Source organism: Ascaphus truei, chromosome 8 (genome assembly GCF_040206685.1).
Source record: "Ascaphus truei isolate aAscTru1 chromosome 8, aAscTru1.hap1, whole genome shotgun sequence".
Classification (NCBI taxonomy): Eukaryota; Metazoa; Chordata; class Amphibia; order Anura; family Ascaphidae; genus Ascaphus; species Ascaphus truei.
Genome location: NC_134490.1, coordinates 90,104,707 through 90,125,630, shown reverse-complemented (window position 1 = coordinate 90,125,630; position 20,924 = coordinate 90,104,707). Strand labels below are relative to the sequence as shown.

Here is a 20,924-nt window from a genome sequence, read left to right as displayed (position 1 = left end):
TTGTTAAAGTCTACAAAAAATATACTGTAGCTATATAAAGGTAATTATTGTAACATTTTTAAATTTACAGTGAGCATGAAGTAAGGTAATAAAAAGAAAAGTTGTGTTTTTAAAGCAGTGTGGAAAAAATAATCCCTCTCAACATAATACTAAATTAAGTAAATACTAATATGACTTACCTCTAAAGTAATATACTAATACAAATAACCTACCATTGAATACCGATTTACTTACAGCAAGCATTACAATGTTTACATTAATTGAATGCCATTTGTTTTACGTACAACTGTACTTGCTTCCACCTGTTTTCCTTGTTGATTGCAGGAGTTCTACCACAACCGTTTACATTGAGGTGCTTCCACCCAACAACCAGAGCCCTCCACGCTTCTCACAAATGATGTATAGCCTTGAAGTCAGTGAAGCTATGAGGATTGGAGCTAACCTGTTAAATCTGCAGGTATGTAATAATTGATAATATAATCTTCTGTTTACCTTTAGCCATTACTTTAGCTAGATGCTGTGAACCAACATTGTCTACGGCAGATGTCAATGGCTGAGTCACTGATTGAGCCACCTGTCCTGAAGCAGGGATATCCTTAAAACAAGACCTGTTGGTGTCCTTTGAGGACTGGAGTTGGCCACTCCTGGCCTACTTAGTCTGTTACCCGATAATTCAGAACAATGAAAATTTGGATTCTGGCCTCTTTTTTTCCCGGCAGGACAATTAGATAACTGTCAAAATAAGAGAAAATAAATGCATGGTTATCCCTGTTGCTTTTTAAAAACATAACTTTAAAATCCATAAAAGTGCTTCTTAGTGCCCGTACACATTATCTTCCTGTTTGTATTTTTTCCAAATGTAAGCAACATGTTTATCATGGACATTAATGCTACAGTTTTCTTAACATTAGAAGTTATAAGAACCAAAAAAAGCATAAATACTGACTGTCTTGCATGCATCCCATCAAAGAGTGTAGTTTGAATCATGCAAATTCTGCACCAGCTCACCCTACTGCTTAACACAACATCCACAGAGTTCTTAACTGATGCAAGTGTGGGATCTTACATAGATGCAAGGACACATGCACAACTTTAGCTTTAATTTGATAGCAAAAAGGCAGATGCTCCCTTCTTCTACAGCAGTGTTTTTCAACAGGGGTTCCAAGAGCATCCATGCAACTGTCAGGCAATTTGAAAAGCGTACCAAATACAGAAGAATTTACAATGCATCTGATCTCGGACACGCTATTAGCGAGGGTGTAAATATTTTGTAGTTTAATTTATCTTATTGCTGATTCTTTTCTATGTTATTTGAAATATCGTATTTCGGTTGTAGGCTTTTTTTTTTATAGACTTGAAGGTGTTTTTGTAGCAACTATGATGACGATATGCAAGAATGTCTGTATAGCACTTTTTATAGAATAACAGAGCAATATAGTCATGTTCAAATTTGTTTCATATGCTACATGTATTTTACAAGCTGTAACTAAATTCATACAAAATATCACTCACACTATTGGACCTATTAATTAAACTACAATATTTGCAATGCAAAATCAACTGGAAATGGAATGCAATTTAACCCAATAAAAAGCTGGCATAGAGTATTTGCGTGCGCCTTTTACCTGATTTGCTGCAATATCTCTCAGAAGTCGACACCCTGAACTCTCAGCTCCTCAGGTAGGCAAACTTCGACGAGAGAGAGAGAGATAGCGGATTGATACATTTGAACAGACGTCAGGCTTACTCATATGCAAATCATATGGTAATGAGTGTAACGCTTGTGCTCCTACACACAAGCCGAGGGAAAGGGAGGGACCCGATAGCGAGGTGGGGAAGCCAGAGACACGAAGGGAGCGAGTTGTTGCGCAGCTGGGGATCGGCGCACATAGTCACGTGAGCGCGTTGTGCGCATGAGAATGCGCGACGCGTCCGGAGGTGCGGAGCCAAGCTCAAAGACATGACTAGCCCAGCTGCATGTGTGTGCATGCTCTGGCATCAGTGCGGGGATGCGCGTGTTCTCAGGCACCAACGCGGGGAAAAGCCAACGCTTCAGCACAGGAGTCTGGAACGGGAACCAGGAACTAGGAACATGGAACTAGGAAGGAGCCGGGGAGGAAAGAGTCCAGAGCACAAGGTCACAATAGAAATGCTTCTTGGAGGACGTCCAGCCTCCTTAAAGGCATAGTGCCAGTAACAGAAGAGTGCAGCAAATACTAAATTCAAAGTAAGGGTTCTTTAGTTGAATACTTTAGCCAAGGTATTGTAAGCCTGCTACCACGTCAAGGTAAACCCTAATCAGCAGGTCCTACACTACCCGATGGTAAATTAACCTCAGTAGTAAATGAGTGACTGTCCCAGTCTTCCGGAATCCAAAGGAGATGAGTAAAGGTCCCAAGGAGGTCCAGGCAGGAACAGCATGCGATGGTAGTACTAGCAGGAACCAAGGCAGGTAGCAAATGACATGATAGCAATGTGAAAGCATGCATCTGTAGCATAGAGTACTGACAGTATTTAAAGGCAGCAGCAGCTGTAAGCAATGAGGAAGTCAGAGAGAGGCTTACTTCCTGTCAGGAGGAAGAGGGCAGGATTTGCCAGGAAGCAAGATGGAGTCGTTAGCTTTAGAATCCTTAAAGACACAGGAACTTGACTCATAGCTTGAGGGCCGCGATCAGAAATTAAACAGGTAAGGAAGGAACACGCCACAGGGGGCGTGTTCCGCGCATCATAACAATGATCAGTTTACCTAACAACAGGATCATCAGACCTCCGTTCATGTTGGCAAATTATACAATAATAAGGCTATGGTAATTAGCACCTTACAAAAGTCACCCTTACTCACATCCAGACCGAGATTATCATTGAGTTATTTCTTTGAATATCCTAAATGCAATGTAATGAGTATAGGACTTAACCCTTCCATTACAAAAAGTTATGCGTGTCATACAAAGATATATATTATAGATCATATAAATGTCTGAAACAGTACCTAAAATATATATTATAGTTTTTAGTGATTAAAGTGATATGTTTGTGTAAACTTATATGGTATGTAATCTAATAATGACAGTATATAGTATGGGTGTCCAATAATGTATATCCATACATACCTCAACAATATAAATTCATGTTATTTTATTATTAATGTACAATTAAAACAAATGAAGGAAATCATTTCTTCATTTATTTTATATATGAATTAATATTGTTGAGCTATGTTCGGATGTACATTATTATACACCCATACTTTATACAGTCATTATTAGACTATGCACCATATAATTAAGTGAAAAAGTTAATATGTAAAAATGATAAATGTCTCAATATTATAACAAGATTTGCATTAGCTTTTGGAAATGCACATGAAAATCTCGGTTAATAGCGCTGCCTTAATAAGACACCTTAAAGTTTGACTGATGCGCATGTGCCGTGTATTAGAGAACGTGTCTCTGAGATCTGAAAATCACAATTAATAGAGCTACTACTTGGAAGAATAGACGTTATTTTTGCATTTCATTACCTTTGAGGATCCCCGTTAATAAGAAGAAAAATAATGTATGTTCCCTATTTCAGGAACGTAACGTTATTAGGGCAAAATTAGAAGAGCTCTGAGGATCTGCACTTTAAATTAGTATGTATCTCTCTCTCTCCTCCCTTCTCCCTGCTGCAGCAAAGGCCTTGATTTGCTTACCACTTTTTTGGGCGATATGCAATCTCTCATCTTACTGAATAAGCTGTAAATATGTAATTTTTTGGTGTATGCCTCATTTGCAAACAGTATTTGCATATCACACAGCATGACATAACCGAAAATAAACCACGTAATGCAATTTCTGCTTTACAAAAATAGTGAGAAATACATTCATGCAAGAACGGGCTAAATGTCATTATCGCAATTTAATACATGGGACCCTATGGAGCCTATATAATTCAATTTGTCGTTTTGTTCTCCAATGTAACTACAACACACATCACTGCGAAATGCTCAAAGAACTAGATTGGTCATCACTCGAGTCTAGGCGCAAAGTTCACCTTTCCTGTCTTGCCTTCAAATACTTTCTGGGCAAGCTACCCAGCTACCTGAACAAGCTCCTCACCCCTACCACATGCAGCACCTATCACCTGAGATCAGACTCCAAAAGACTGTTCATGGTCCCAAGGCTCAACAAAGTATCCGGCCGCTCCTCCTTCTCTTACCGTGCACCCCAAAAACTGGAACAACCTACCGGAGACTCTCACATCCACCACCAGTTTAAGTTCTTTCAAAACCAAAGCGGTCTCACATTTTAATCTGGTCTGTAACTGTTTCATACGCCCATAATATATATTATGTTTAACTGTGCATGCAATGTCTTGTATATAATGTATACCCTGCTCCTTTATGTAACTGTATTTGTAAACATGTATTATTTGTCTTAACTCTGTGCCCAGGACATACTTGAAAACGAGAGGTAGCTCTCAATGTATTACTGCCTGGTAAAACATTTTATAAATAAATTAATAATAAATATTCTAGTACAGGTGTGCCGACGAGTATTCTAAAACTTGCCTTAAACTTGCCTTAGAAAGTTCGGGGCTATCCCCAACAAGACACAGGTACATGCTGGGTACATGCTGCAACATTTCAGTGAGACTAATGGCCCATCGGATTAACAGCGGGGGTCCATGGCAGTCCCATTCAGTTTGAATTGGACTGCCAGGGACCCCCGCTGTTAATCCGATGGGCCATTAGTCTGTCTGCAGAAATGTCACTGAAATGTTGCAGCATGTACCCAGCATGTACCCAGCATGGACCTGGGTCTTGTTGGTGATTGCCCCAGATTTGTTTTAGAATACTCGTCGGCACTACAGTAGCTCCGAAATGTGACTTAACGTATCTAAAGTGTACATTAATTTGGTAAACTTTGCTGGTCTGTAAGCAATTATCACATGTCCAAATCGTGTGTAAATGACTTTTTAGATGTGTTGCACTCTTGCTCTGCCAATCTGATCATTTTGTCTAAAAAAGGCTGAATCGCACATTTTTTGCCAACAACTGCTATTCTCGTAGCTCCATAATGCAAATCTCTTCTAACATACAGTACTCGATTTTTTTTTAAACACCGCCTAAAGAGTGGCAAGATTGGTATTGCGAGTTACCAGGTTGAAATATGTATTTAGCTGGGAGAGAAAAACCCATAAGTGAGACTGTGGATGGAGTTACTGTAGCACCACCTCAGGTCCCTCCGCTTCTGAAGCAAGTACCGTACAATCTGGGCGTTTTGGCTGTTAAATCAGATGGTTTGTCACTTTTGTTTTTTTAGACGCGGTTTAGAAGAAGCGGTTTGCCATAGAGAATACTGTTTTTTCTCACATTTCATTCTGCTACTTCTGAACATGCCAACCCGTGCGGTTTGGAAATGACAACTTCAGAGCTACTAGAATAGGCCCCTATGTATCTAGTCACAATATCAAGATGCAACACAACAACTATACAATGCAAGTATAAGGATTTATAAAGTGCTGGTCAATGTAGCCAATAAGGCATTATTATACAGTATCTAAGAATATAAAATAATTGGGTAAAGGACCATTCAGTGTACCATGAAAAGGAACTGGAGCTCCCTAGGTACTGAAGCATTGTAAATCTATGCACTTTTTTTTAAGTCATGACAAGGTTATAGTTCTGGTTGTCCAACTCTCCATTATCCATAGAAATACATGGCTATTGGGAATCAAAATGCACAGAGGTCAGTTGGAAAGGGGAACTGGGTTAAATCTCCTGATGACATACATGTAGTTACTGTACAGCATGCTGACAATACTGGACAGCAATTCTAATGCATCCATGCTTAAGTTAAGTGAATTTAGTTCACATTTGCAGTATCAACATGTTCCTGGTGTATAAAAATTGTGGAGCAAAGGAAAAAAAGTCACAAACAATCTCTGATGCAAAATATAGAAAAATGATGTAGTTCAAATACACAAAAATATGATGTCTCAGAATATGTAACAACACCAATGTAACTTAGTTAACATATACATCATGAGAATTGATGATTTTTTCTTTTTTATCTTATGAGTATAACATAATTTTTTTTCTTATTTGAAGCATTTGCTAAATTAAATGTTTTAGTATTTTTGCCAAGCCCCCCCCCTATTTTACGTTTTTGAGTAAATATTGCAGACAACTGTTTATGATGAGTACTTGCTGTCAGCGACATAAACTTCAGCATAATGCATTGTTTAATAATCTGTATACACTTCTAGTATTTAGGTGGAGAGGTTTGTAGAAGTGCTATTCACAATCATTTTGCATTTAAATGTGTTACAGTATGTCATTTTAGATGATCTATATCTGTGGGATTTACTTTGATGCTTGATTACATCCAGGGATCGCTGTCTATGTACTGTACAGTACATTGTGTCTTCTTACGTCCGATATCATGCACAGTTTGAAGTGAAAAATGTTTAGACCATCCTTTCAACTTACAGTAATTTTGCTGACAAAACCTCTTCTAATATTTCATTTCCTTCAGAACCTAGAGTCCAAGTTAATGACACTGGGAATTCAAAGTTCATTTCAAAACTTTATTTGGTGCTAAAGTCTATTAAAACACTTATGTCGGTTGTTGTATTTGTTTACATACCGTATGTGTTATTTGAATTTATATTGTGTCGATTTGTTACATCCTTACCTTTTATATGTTTATTACTTTAAGGCCACAGACCGGGAAGGAGATCCGATCACATATTTAATACAAAATGGAGATCCACAGAGAGTGTTTAATCTTTCATTAAGGTATTACAATTTACTGAATTACTCCCACTTACTGAATACCATTTTTAATGTATTTGATGTTTCTGCTTTCACCAAACTCTTGTTTTCTTGATCAACCTATTTTTACTATTTCATAACATAATGAAACAAGAACTGTAAATATTTAATTCAGTAAAACGAGTGGGGATTACATACTTACCATGTTTGTTAACGGTAGCAGTATTTTTGGAACAATAATTTGGCTTCAAAACTCTAATTCAGTTAAGTAAATTATTTAGATTACTGCAAACTGGTTCTAGAACAGTAATTGTATTTTATAGCATTAGCGCAGCGGTGGCCATCCTTTTCTTCAGGGGTGCCAATAAATGGACACATTTTTTGGTGGCCCTCTGTTCTACTGCCCCCTATATCCATTTTAAATTAATAGGCCGTATATAAATAATGCCCAAAGTAAACAAGGATAATAGCAACATTAAATTATGGCAAACCTTTTTCATTGCTAATAGAGAAAAAAAACTTGAAATCTTATTTAAAAAAAACCCAGAAGACTCTGAATTTAAAATGCCTCAATGTGATTTCTGAACTTGCATTTCAGTTAAGCTTCTCAATATTTGGATACATTTTTGGGGTTGTTAACAGAAACAGATTGCTGCCTATGTGTGCGTCTGTCAATACAGATCTGTACTGTACGAAAACATCTGCTCACAAAGCGAATACAGGGAATCACTTACATTTCATTTTAATTTAATTTTATGTCAATTGATTTGATTTATTTTAGGTGTTTAATTGTTAAAGAAGTTATTAAAACTGTGTCCATTTAAAAAAAATGTATGTTAATATTCATAAGTTTCCCCTGTCAGGTTTCTTTCATTTTAAGCATTGTGTTTTGTTCCTTTCCTTAATCAATTTTACAAGGCGATTTCTTTCTTTTTTTTGTACGTCAGACGTGCAATTCCAAAAGCCACCGCAGGCCACGGGTCGGCCACACCTGCATTAGAGTTTCTCAAACTTTTCACATTCGTTGTCTTCTCCTCCCCTTATATTTTTTATTCTCTGGTAGGCACAGGGTGGGATAAGGGTAAAAAACCAGTTGAATGATAAACACGTCCCACTCTTAGGACCCTAAGAAATTCAATGTTTTATTCATTTCCAAACACTTGAAAGCAGCCAAACCTTTGCCTATAGTATGATTCGATTTGTATAGGGAAGTCAATTAGTAACATTCTTTACCAAGAGTTATTTTATTGCACTCTGTGTAATTACACCTTTAATTTGTGAAGAACAACATTCTTCTGCCTAGAAAACCTTTACATGCCATGGTCATTGTGTGTTGTTATTCCCAAGATTCCTAGCATTAGATAACATTCCCTATGCTTTTTATTCCATAGTTTTATTAGCTAACACTATTGCTTCATTTAATTATTGCCATATTTCTCACTGCTGAGAGGGTGGCATAACAGCTTAATACATTGATGTGAGCTGCATGTGCACAGTTCCATAGTTGGTGTTTAGTTGCAAAAACAAATTGATGTATAGCTGTGGTAAGATTAGGCTGCGGCCAGGCAGGGAAAGGGCGCGCTGGCACTCGTGCGCTGCGCCCTGCTCGGCCGGGCGATTTGTGACCGGCTAGGCACGCGCTTGCCTGGTGGCGCAGCCATGATGTCACGGAGCTAGTTCGCCCTCATTGGGTGAACAGCTCATGTGAAGCGCTTGCTTACGCTGGCCACACATTGCCGCAATGTTTTTCATCGCGGCCAGCGTGAGCGTGCCCGCCCGCTCAGCACCACCATGGACGAGGCCTTACTCTGTGCATTCCTGCTGCTGCCGCCTGTGGTCCCTGACGATTGATGCTTCAGAGGTCTGATGCTGAAGCCACCGGACCCCCCCCCCCCCCGCAGCGCGATCAAAGCCGATTGTGTCCCTAGTGCCGCTGACATTCGCTTTGTTGTCCACGGCGCTGGGGACAGTAAGTCTTACTACACGTGTATTGCTCCATAAGAGAAACACAGTTGCAAAATATTCCCTCGTCCTCGGCTTTGTCTCCACAATCCTTTGAATATAATTGGAGTTTTATATACCAGTTATTGAAGCATGAACATTTGTTTTATACAGTATGTCATTTCTGACCTGTGACAGGTATTATTACTAATACAAACGTTAGGATAAATAAGAAAACGTCTACTTATTTAAACAAAGGCAGGGTCCTTTACATTTGTAGAAATTGACAACAATTCACGTTCGTCAAGTACAAAATATGGTTATTGTGACACATGTAACAATGTTTTCCTTCTGTTTTCTTTGTAGCTCTGGGCTTTTAGCATTAGCAAAACCTTTGGACAGGGAAAGTACAGATCGTTACATTTTGATAGTGACAGCCTCGGATGGCAGACCAGATGGGGTGAGTGATTGTTCATGTATTTTTTTTTTTTATGCGTCAGATTCCATTGTAAATTGCTTTAGATTGAAAGTAACCCAAACTACTTCACTTTGGTGCTTATTTGAAGAGCATGACCAGTGTGAACTTTCAGCACTATTTCACATTAACGCATTCAGTGCTGGAGGGGCTACTGCACCAGAGTGACAAAGCCCTCCTGGCAAAACACAGGTGATGCGAACGGCATAGGAGGTGTTCAATGAATGTCACAAGGGCCCATTGAGCTTCTGGGTTTCAGTAAATTGGATAATTGCACTCAACTGGTTAAAGAACTGCTTCAAATTCTCAGTTTGTTTTTAAAGAAATACTGACTTTTATCTAGTGATTTAAGATGGTCTATGCATAGGATTTTATATCACTCGTATAAGCTCTAACATTTTATTCTTTGGCTTGGCATTTTCTTTCTTCCAATATTGATTCTGATTAAGTTCCTCTTCAGAAGGTTGGTTTGTCCAAGGAACTGTAACCTGGCAATATAAAGCCCTATTGAAGTCAATGGGGCTTTCCGGATTAACGTGATCACAGCTGACACAAAAAGAGCCATTGACTAGGTTTCTAGAAAATCCCAATGGCAAGTTCAACCATCTTTAATATAACCTAGAGAAAAATGTTTTTACATCAATGCTTCTCCAAAACAGAAAACGATTAAATGATTTTAAAAGATGCACTGTATATGATCATGCACTATATATGATCATGCACTGTATATGATCATGCACTGTATATGATCATGCACTGTATATGATCAAGATGCAAATTGTAAAAAAGTAGTTTGTAAAAAATAAAACCATAGTGAGCACATGATACTGTAAAAGTGGGCTTTTAAAATATGCTGAAAAAGCAGAAATCATATCATTTACTGAAAATAATACTACAATCTGTGCTTGTAATATTGATATAAAATATCTACAACTTTGTTGGTTAAAATGCACTAGTCACTTTTCTGTTGTTGTCTGTGTTTTATATTATGCAAGCTATTGAAAAGCTAGTAATTTTCCTTTAATGCTGATTGCTCTACACCACACAATAAACTGTACTGCTGCCCATCTGCTTGCTATTGCACAGAAACTTTCATTCAAGCCAGTGGGGGTTTCCATGCGATAGTGGCCCTATCGTATTTATATGAATATCCTCTCTGTGACCTAACAGGTTTGCTTTAACGTGGTAGTGTGGACATGGAACTGGCTCCTCACTCTTCGGTCGTCTCTTGTACATATTAAAGGTCTCATTGGTCATTTCCGTAGGTCTTCTGCACACCATGAATTCATTGTTAAACAGTCTCCACCTCACTATTTTTTTAAGATTTTCATGAAAGGTTCATAAAAGAAAAGTCACATTTTGCCTGGTAAATTCTCACATCTCTGGTCTTCTTTTGGGGATTGGGATCACTGTGTGACTGCATTATAATAATTTGTAAGAATTTTTTTTATATATATATTGATTGATTGCACCATTAATTCCCACGGTCTGCTTTTTGCCCTGATGATATGCAGTACTTGCCTATTTTGAGTTTTTCTATGTTTCATCTTCTGCATTGTTGAAAGAAATTAGTGCATTCTGGCCAGACTGCACCGTCAGTTATGTTCAGCAGGGAATGGGGATGGTTTTGTAGTTTATTCATCAGAACTCCCTTCTAATTGTTTCTACTTTCTGCATTCACATAGTCCATGTTACTATTACTTGTTTAGCTTGTTGTAAAACATGTTCTGCGAGATTCTGCCTTTCAACCAGGTTTTCTAATACCTAATCATATCTCTCAGATATTGTTATGTTTCTGCACTGATTCTTTAAAACAATTAGGCAAATCTGTGATATGAGATGCAACTGAATCCCTCTTCCAAAAATCAGGCCTTCAATATTTTGTTTAATTTACTCACATATTAGTTGTAAATGTATATAAAATTGGCCTGTATTTCAGTATAGGAAAAAAAGTAATTGCATTTGGTTTTAAGACTCTTCAGCCAATATAACTTCTATTTGTAATCACGGCAATCTGAATAAATATGCATTTGCACATATATTTAGGAAGATGGATTTACGTACGTGCAAAAAAGAATCCTGTAATTCTATTGTCTGTTTTGAAAGAGAAACATTTTATTGCACCATTCCAACTTTTGATTTCACTGGAAATAACTATAGATTTAAGAATTAAGGAAGATAAATGTACCAGGACATAGTAGCATGACATTTCCCTTAATATAACATTGCAATCAGTTTCAAGCATCTTTTTCTAACATCTTAACTGCCTGCAGAAGAATGCTTTTAAATTTTACTCACAGAATGACAGAGAGCTGTATTCTATGTTTGATTTGACTGTTTCCTCAGAAATTGAACAGGAGAATGTCTGTTCTGCTCTGGCAAATACAAATAATTCCATAAAAGAGAACAAGCGAAGGACCATTTAAAGGAGAAATCTAAGTGGGTACATTTATATTTGTTTGTTTTTTGTTTAACACAGGATTGAAGCAGGGGGTCTCCGGAGTTGAAGCCAATTAATTTCAGCTCCGGGGACCCCCTGCTTCTAGATATACTTACCTCCAAAGAAGGTGCTGTATCTCTCTGCTTTTTAATGCTCCCTGTCATGTGGGCCAGTAGGAAGCCACACCGGATGATGTCATAGCTTCCTATTGGCCCGCAGGGTGTAGGAGCTTTGCAAAAGTGGCCATTACGTGATCTCTAGTAGCTGACTAGAGTGGCTACCCACAACAGAGTTAAGTATCTCTCGAAGCAGGGGGTCACCAGAGCTGAAATGAATGGGGTTCAGCTCCGGAGACCCCCTGCTTAATCCAACCTTAAAACAAAATCACAAAAACATTCACCCGCTTAGATTCCCTATTCAAAAACTATTGTTACGAAATCTTTCCCAGAATTCCCATTATACTTTGGTTATATAAAAGTAAAATATTTAATGTTTTAAATTGTGCTTTACATTTTTTCTGCATTTTTATTTTCTAGGAGGTCAATAAATGCACTAATTATTTTTGCAAGGTTCATAATCTTTCAAAAGTCTGAAAATTTGCAATGTGGCAAAAAGGATATAATTTTTTCATACAAATAATAAAGCAAGGTCTAGTACATTGTTTCTCACCCAGGGGTGCCTCAGACTAACCCAAAGGTGCATTGTGGAAAACAAAACAAATTATGTATGCTTTTAGTGTTTCAACACGAATGCTATAATGCTTTATGAATTTATTGCTGATGAAAGATTTTACATAACATTTTAAATAATGGAAAAACCTGAATTTTACAATTACATTTACAAAATGTATCATTACATTTACTGCTGCGGCCGAGTTTATTCGAGCATTTGCCCGTTCTCGGCCGCAGCAGTAACCTGGCGCGCGCCGGAAGGTGCCGGGCGCGCGCCAAAGCAGCGGAAGAGCGTCCTCCGATCGGGGCGCTCTCCCTACCGCTGCCGGGTCCCCCGGAACCCCCTGCCGCCGTCCCGCGATCGCGGGACACCAGGGCTCCCTCGGGGAGCCCTGGACGCGCGTGCAGGGGGCGCTGACACCCGATGACGCGTGACCGCGCATTGGTGACGCGCGGCACGCCGAGGGAGTGGGGCTAGCAAGCCGGGGCATCCCCCGGCTTGCGGAACTAGCCCTGCTAGGATAAATTGTGTCGGTAGTGTACAAGCAGTAATTACAGTATGACAACTATAAATGTAAAATAATATTGTAATTATATACTTCTGTTCAGTTTCTACCCAGTTTTATTGGAGCTTAAATATGGCAATCGATAAATTGTTGGGGTATACCAGCAATTTCATAATCTCCATGGGGTGCTGTAGGAGGGAGGTGCAGATATACACACAAGGAGACAGTTTTGGAAACATTAAAACATGACTTTATTAAGCCTGTCCCTTTAAACAATGCAGAGCATACATAAACTGAACTAAATAACAAACACCTATCCCTGTGTAAGGACTAACTCACTCCCAAGTCCCTATCTGCAAGACTGAGAGGAAAAGCCCCTTACCAATCTATCACCCCAAAGTCTTTTAAAAGTACCTCAATGCAGGTGGCCTTTCATGTCAGTCTCCAGAGTCTGGATAGGTGTCCGGTTGAGGGTCCAGCCTCTGTCTGGCAGGATCCTGTGTCCTCTGTGTTCAGGCATGGAGCTCTGGTACCCTTGTGTCTTACTGTCAACACACAGTCTTCCGGTGTGCTCAAGACTTTGTCCTCATGTCAGCACCGTTGTGTGCTAAGGAACATCTCTCTCTGTTTCTCACATGAGGCTTTTTCTCAGAGCTCTGATTAGCCAGGTGTAGTCTGGCTAATTGAGCGGCAGCAATTAACCAGCTCCCTGCTGGTTTCAGAGCTCTGATGCAGCATTCTTTAAACAGGGAAAAGTCCCTGTTACAGGTGCCCTGTGGGTAAAAGGGCTGAGAAACTGGTGTAGTACGGTATATAAGAAACGGCATCTCAATTAGGCATTCTAGTAAACCTTGACAGATCATTCAAATATCTGTTTTTAATATACCACAATTATTAAGGTTATGGTGGGTAAAAAAAGTGACAGAAACCCTCCACAGTAAAGCATATAGCAACTGTAAATATTACTCTATGTTCATTTGCATGTCTTAGACAGGTCTGCAACCCTGTCTTTCCCCATTATCGCCCAGCACACAGCGTTTCCACTGCAGCAAGGGATTCTGGGAAATGACATGCAAATGAGCACACAGTGCCACCTTTTGTCTCAAGCTCATATTACACAAGCAAATCCTCAAGCCAATGCGGAGTGGGTTTACTGGCTTTGCATCTAATCCCAGCCTCTGTCTAAAAGCTGTGTTAAAACAGTATGCATTGGCTTGAGGATTTGCTTGTGTAATACGAGCTTGAGACAAAAGGTGGCACTGTGTGCTCATTTGCATTTCATTTCCCAGAATCCCTTGCTGCAGTGGAAACTCTGTGTGCTGGGCGATAATGGGGAAAGACAGGGTTGCAGACCTGTCTAAGACATGCAAATGAGCATACAGTAATATTTACAGTTGCTATATGTTTTTAATATCAAAGATACTACTATTTTAGCCTTTTTATGATAAGTCAAATTAGGCCATTAGCATCAAGTGTTTGTGGGGACAAAGAAGACCTCATATACTCTACAGTAGTGTCAATGTGTAAGATTAGTCTAGCAGAATATTCCCATAAAAAGTAATGTAGCCAGATGGTTATGAGAGCTCAACCACAATCATATGAAAAGAAAATTGTAAACTGTCTTGAATTACATTATATTTTCTTATAACTAAAGATTCACAAACGTCTGAAAACTTGGTCTGCATGCTCCCTCTGTTACTTTGTTTTGAGCAAGGCTAGGAGAAAGATAATTCCATTTTGTAGGAGTAAAAAATCCTTCCAAATTAATGATTTGAATTAATTGTTGTGGATGCACAAATTTGTGCACACTTGTACATTACCAGTTTTAAACGAGGTGATTATCAGAGGAAATACAATCGTAAAGCAATCAAGTGTAAAACGTGGCACACATTTTTTGTTTATTCGCAAACAGTGGCATATACCCATATGTAACCCATTAATTGTGAAGCGGTGTGATTTGCATCTAAGAAAATAATGAGTTTTATTTTTAGGTCATTTCATACTCTTGCTTTTATTGCTTTATGAGGAAATAGGAATCAGTCTGTGTTTAATTCTGCAGCCATTGAACCATAACATGTTTTATGAGTTGGGTTTCTCCTGACTTAAAATATCCCAACTTGTTTTTAATGCAATGCCATGCTTCACAGGTTTTGCCCTTTTGTTTAACAACCTCACATCATTATTAACCTCATGTTTTTATGATGTCCTTGATATTCACATAACATGCCAGCTGCCATTTTATCACAGTAAATTCAAACAAACAATTAAACGTGCATAATCTCATTGCTTATTATTCAATCCTGGCATGAAATGGATCACACAAACTTTAGTAAACTAAAAGGGGATAGGACAGGCTGTAAATTTAAACTACTGTGAAATGTAAAGGTTTGAGACTCAGGGGAGAAGAGTCTCAAAATAAGCCCCAATTTCGATGCACTCACAAGACCCTCAAAGGTATGTATTAATTGGATCAGTGATTCCCAAACTTTTTTGTTTGAAGGAACACCTGATGTATTTAGAAAAATCTTGGGGAACCCCTTTCTGGCTGACACATATTAGGTTAATTTCAAACCTCACAAGCCCCCTCTATATCCCACCCTCTACCCATGTATTTCTCTCCCCTCCTTCTCAGTCACTCTCCCCCCCTCCCGCCTCGCATGTATTTATATCACCTGTGTCTCACTCTGTGAGGATTTGCAATGCGGGCGATTCTGTCCCCTTAACCCTCACCTATCTGTCCAGGGCTAAAGGCACTCAGAGAGGGCATCCTGACAGGGGTTCTAGGGCACGGCATGCGCGGGCGGCGGGTGGTCGGTTTCCCAGGTTGCGGTACCTGGTCTGCATCCCCGTTCAGCAGTGAGATTTGCACGGCACACGGAAAGCGCACAGTCCCCGCGGTTCTCTACTGGCCTCGCCCCTCGTTCCCGTTCTGTCTCTGGACTCCGCCCCCTCTCTGGTATCCGCAATGCGTGATGCGGCTGGCATGCACGGGATTCCTGCTTCTCCTCGGGTCCCAACTCCGGTCTCCGCCCCCACAGTGCCGCAGGTGCTGGGGGGCGCACGCAGCGTGCGTGACCGGGTCGTCACTCAGTTGTGCGGGTGACGTGCGGTGCGCACAGTAGTTGGTAGCCCCACCTCCGCTCACAAGTGGGCAGCTCAATAGGACACACCTGTGAAGGGCTACCTACTTCCTGGTCACCTCTCATTGGTGGGATTGGCTGGCTTCAGTCACTTTCATAACGTCACATTAAAAACAAATAAGGGCACATGGTTTTCGCACCCAATCAGATGGTGTGTGAACCATTTGCACCCAAATGTGATGTCACAGGCCATATTTAAGGCTGTGATGTCTCATTTGAGCTCAAGAATCTGATGGGTCAATATCGTGGATTTAACATGGGGTTATTGGATTAACAGATGAAGATAAAGACAGAAGATAAAGAAAAAAAAGAAATAATTACAGATGAAGAAAGAAGATGATGGAAGATTAAAGAAAGAAGAATGTTGTTACCTGTCCTGAATCTTCACTGTGGATGGCGTTGGATTGTGTTTCATGACGCCACAGTAAATATTGAATGTATGTACTTTTATTTTTACAGGTTTTTTGATTGGAATTTTTTTTTAATGTTTTTCATTGCCCATTGACTGCTAATGTATTCATCTGTGTGGTGAAAAAGAGAAGCACAAAATACAAAAAGAACAATATAAAGCTTCTCAGTGCAGCATTTAAATAAACAGTACAGTATCTAGTGTACCGTATGTGGTGAATAAAAGAAATAAATAATTCGCAATAGAGGGCTTCGCACTAAAACCAGCAATGACCCAGTGAAAGTGATGTGCTAGCGATTAGGTGAACAAATCACTCACATAAACATCTGCAGGAGGATGGTCTGATCACGTGAATCTCTCTCTTAAAAGACACATGGAGTGTACATAGCATAATACAGTTTAAAGTACAAACAAATGGATTCAGATTGGGGAAAGGCACACTCACATTCTCCCAAAAGGTAAATCGCAATGAGTGCTTTAAAGGGCACACTCTCGCCGCTCTGAAACTTCCGAACAGCTCTGGAACAGGAAAGGTGACATGTGGGTCCCCGCTATCCCTCTAGATCCGCAGGGGACTGGTAGGAGGACAGAGCACACTGAGCTGCTTCCTTCTCAGAGCAGACTCCGTAGCTGGCAAGGAAAAGCCCTGTCCCTCGTGAGCCACCGAACCTGCTGCATGCGCAGATGCGGAAGTGCCGACGGCCGCAACTTCACAACGCTGATCGGAGGATCTAGGCGATAGCGGGGACCCACATCGTCACCTTTCCTGTTCCAGAGCTGTTCGGAAGTCTCAGAACGGCGAGAGTGTGCCCTGTTTAGGTGCTTGTTGTATCTGTTTTACTCTTGTGTATTTTTGACATTCATACTTTTGTATTAGGATGACCATTGACTGCTATAGTAGCTTATCATGCCCATATTATATGGGTATGATGTACTACTATGCCATTCAATGGGTACAGGGTGGGTATAGTGGGTTTGGGGATGGTGGTTGGGCCTCCTGGGTGGGTAGTGGGGGAGAGTGGGTTAACCTCGTAATTACTATAGTGGTTATTAACCGCTAAGCTGATTAAGGGGTTAGGGGCCATTAGATTGTATTTTTTTATGTATTGTTGCTGACATCGGAGGACATGGTCCTGCAGTTTGCTGAGGAGAATGCCCTTCATGTTGGCAGGGGTAATTAGAACAATTTTTATTTACTTTATTTATGCTGGCTGGCTAATGTTTCGTTTAATAATGGGCAAATAATCTATTATCCATATATGGATAATAGTTATTTTGCACATTACTGTACTGTATGTGTTTGGTGGGGGGGGGGAGGTGTATTTATTGAAATGTAGGCCCTGTTTTTTTTTTTTAATACAAGAATGGTACAGCAGGCCAGTGGGGACCCACGGGGACCACCCGAGGACCCACGGACGCCCACGGGCTCCACCCGTCGACACCCGGATGCCCACGGGGACCACATGAGGGCCCCTGAACACCTGCAGGGACCACAAGGGGATCCCTGTGGGGCCCCCGGACACTCATGAGAACCACCAGAGGGCCCCCAGACACCCATGGGAACCCCCTGGGGTGCCCTGTGGGGTCCGCAGACACCCGTGGGGACCAACTGGGGACCCCCACTGGCCTGTGGTACTAATCCTGTGTCTAAAAAAATAAATAATGGTTTTATGTGAGGGCACAGGTGGTGGGTGGGTTGTGTATTGTTGTTTATTAAATATTGTAATAATTTTTGGTGGCCTAGGAGGTGGCTAGTAGGGCTGTTGTGTGTATTTTTTTTGTATTGTGGGTAGTGGTGGTGGGTGAAGGGGGTATTATCCCCAAGGATGGGTGTTTAGGCCTACCGGGTGGGTAGCAAGAGGGGTAAACCCCTTAATTACCTTAGCGTTATTAACCACTAAGGTAATTAAGGGGTTTAGTCCACCAGCAAGCCCCTCGCAAGGCCTAAACACCCACCAAGGACCAAATACCACCTTCACCCACTATCGCTACCCACAATAAGCATGGTACTGTTGGTTAACCCCTTCATTGCCTTAGCGGTCAGCCGCAAAGGTAATGAAGTTGACTGTAAATGCATTTTTAATGCTTCTGATTCATGCCGGGGGTCTCCGACGCTGATGTTAATGGATATCGGCTCCAGAGTCTCCCGGCATTAATCCAATGCAGGAAAGTGCATTTTTTTTCTAAGTGCCGTCTCGCTGCTTCTCGGCAGCTTCTCCCCACTTTCTTGCCAACTTTTTCTGGTGAGGCGATTCGGAGAAGAAATCTCAATTCTAGAGCGGCGATCAGACTCGATAAGCTGATCAGGGCTACTAGAATTGAGCAAGTTTGAGAAACTGCCGATAAGTGGCTTATCGCCGCGCGTTTGTGGGTTTTTGGGGGTTTTTTCCAGAATTTTTTTTTGATAATAATTTTTATTATCGTTCAAATATCAGAGCTTACAGAATAGCAATAGGTTTTTCTTTGACGAAAAGCTGCCCGTAACTAATGTATCTGACCTTTCTGCATAGGCCTCATAATCTGACATATGTTTTATGTTTGCAATAATATGCTAAGTTTAAAAGTTATGCTTTTATTCTCAAAGCAGCAGGGCAGTCCTTGTGAACTCTGCTATAAAATGCTTTGTGGTTGGGAATTTAACCAGTGTTTGTGAATGTAGCAAAAAGGCCTGTATCTCAATAGCTTGGGAAGGAGGATAACTTTGTTAGGTTAAAGATGTGTGCATGCCCACTTGGCCTTGGAACCAGTGGATGGCATTGATAATGTGTTTTATGTTAATGGTTAGCTGGCAAGGATTATTATTTTATGTAATAAAACAGTGGCCATTTGTCATCCAAGAGCATTGGTGCCTATGTATTAATTGGGGTTGTGGGTGGGTACAGCTGAAGTGTAAAGGGTATTGAGGAGTTCTACAATCAAGGATTATTTGGTGAAATCTCATTGTTGCTGCATTTACAGACAAATAACTTTTAATACGAAGGACTCAATCAGCATGAATAAAAATGGTAAGGTACAGAAGTGTGAAATATAATGTTTTTTTTCTTTTTTTTTAGTTTTTAGCTTAATCATGAAGCTTTATTATTTATTTATTATTAAGTATTTTTTTATGTTGTGCTATGTTTTATGTAAATTACATTTGACTGTATAAATAAACTACTTCTTTAATAAAACACCATGATAGCCAGCATGTACCGTTTTAAGAAAAGTACCCATAGTTGCAGTACACTGAAAGTAAGCTGAGTTAGGGGAAAAATAAGCCATAAATATATAGGGCTAGAGTCACACATTTCTGTTTAATCAGGGCTCATTATAGGACATTATCTAAAACAGTAATGGACATTATTTTCCCCGAGATCAACACTTATCCACAAATCAACAAAAACAACAGCCATTGTATAATTCATAATCATAGGCTTACCGTCACATTATTGTAGCACAGCGTTGTGTTAGCTTCCAATAACGTGACATTTTGAATTTCTTATTCCAATTTAAACCCTGAAAAAATAGTTTTTTTGTTGGTGGGGTTGGCACCTAAAAAGCCCTTTCCAGGGTCTGTATTGGAGTAATTTTAAGTATAGATATGACCCTAACATAATGTGAAGTTCCTCCTACATTAACATTAACATACATTAGTGCATCTGCATTGAAAGTCTCTCATTATCACTAACAGCAGTTATTGTTAACACAATGCTCTTTCCAGGAGAGCACGATTTAAAGTTACAATATTGACCTTAGAAGATATGCAGTTAGGTTTAACGTGACGGAAAGTTAGGTTAACGTGATGGAAAGTTAGGTTAACGTGATGGAAAGTTAGGTTAACGTGACGGAAAGTTAGGTTAACGTGATGGAAAGTTAGGTTAACGTGACGGAAAGTTAGTTTAACGTGACGGAAAGGTTGGACACTTAATGGAGTTTTGTGGATTTGGGTCATAATCATTATCTATTAATTTACATGTTTCAGTACTTAACATTTGAGACTACATTCATGTTTATAACCCTGAAATAAAACAACAGAGGTCCATGCTTGCTTGAAATGGCTATGTTTTATTTAGATACTTATTTAGAAGTGTGCTCCATCAAATGTATATTATGGGATATATTTGTCAAATTCTAAATCCACCAGATTTATCAAAGAAAAAATTCTCATTGCCTTCAGTGGGATTATTATTGTTAATAAATCTGGTACCGTATTTTCCTCCAGTTTTGCCACAGTTGTATAGACAGTAATTCCAACATTTTAGAAAATCCTCTAGCTACATAAAGAAAGCTGCTGTATATAGTCATCCAATATTTCTAAGTGAAAAGAGATGATACATACCTGTGAAACTTTGAACTGTATTCTGGAAATTCCAAGTCCCAATCGTTGATACCAATTATTATTTTCTAGGGTGTGGTACCCAACCTAGCCAATGGTCATGTGATCTCTCAAATTATCTTATTTAAAAATGAACAAACAGATCCATTCTAAAACTCTTAATTGTGATGTTTTTATATAATACAATTAATCTTACTAAGCAATGTAAATCTCCTAGATCTGATTAAAAGAGACAGAACGCACTTGGTCAAAAAATATCTCCACATTATC

General features: G+C 39.7%; 1 protein-coding gene across 2 annotated transcripts in view; it reads left to right on the top strand.

Moving 5' to 3' along the window:
- Positions 1-20,924, top strand: part of PCDH15 (protocadherin related 15) — a 1,763,546-nt gene that overhangs the window by 1,026,684 nt on the left and 715,938 nt on the right. For both annotated transcript variants that reach the window (XM_075612935.1, XM_075612934.1), the window contains exons 16-18: positions 325-457; positions 6,702-6,781; positions 9,065-9,158. In XM_075612935.1, coding sequence (XP_075469050.1) covers positions 325-457; positions 6,702-6,781; positions 9,065-9,158 — 307 coding nt within the window. The remainder of the gene's footprint in view (positions 1-324; positions 458-6,701; positions 6,782-9,064; positions 9,159-20,924) is intronic.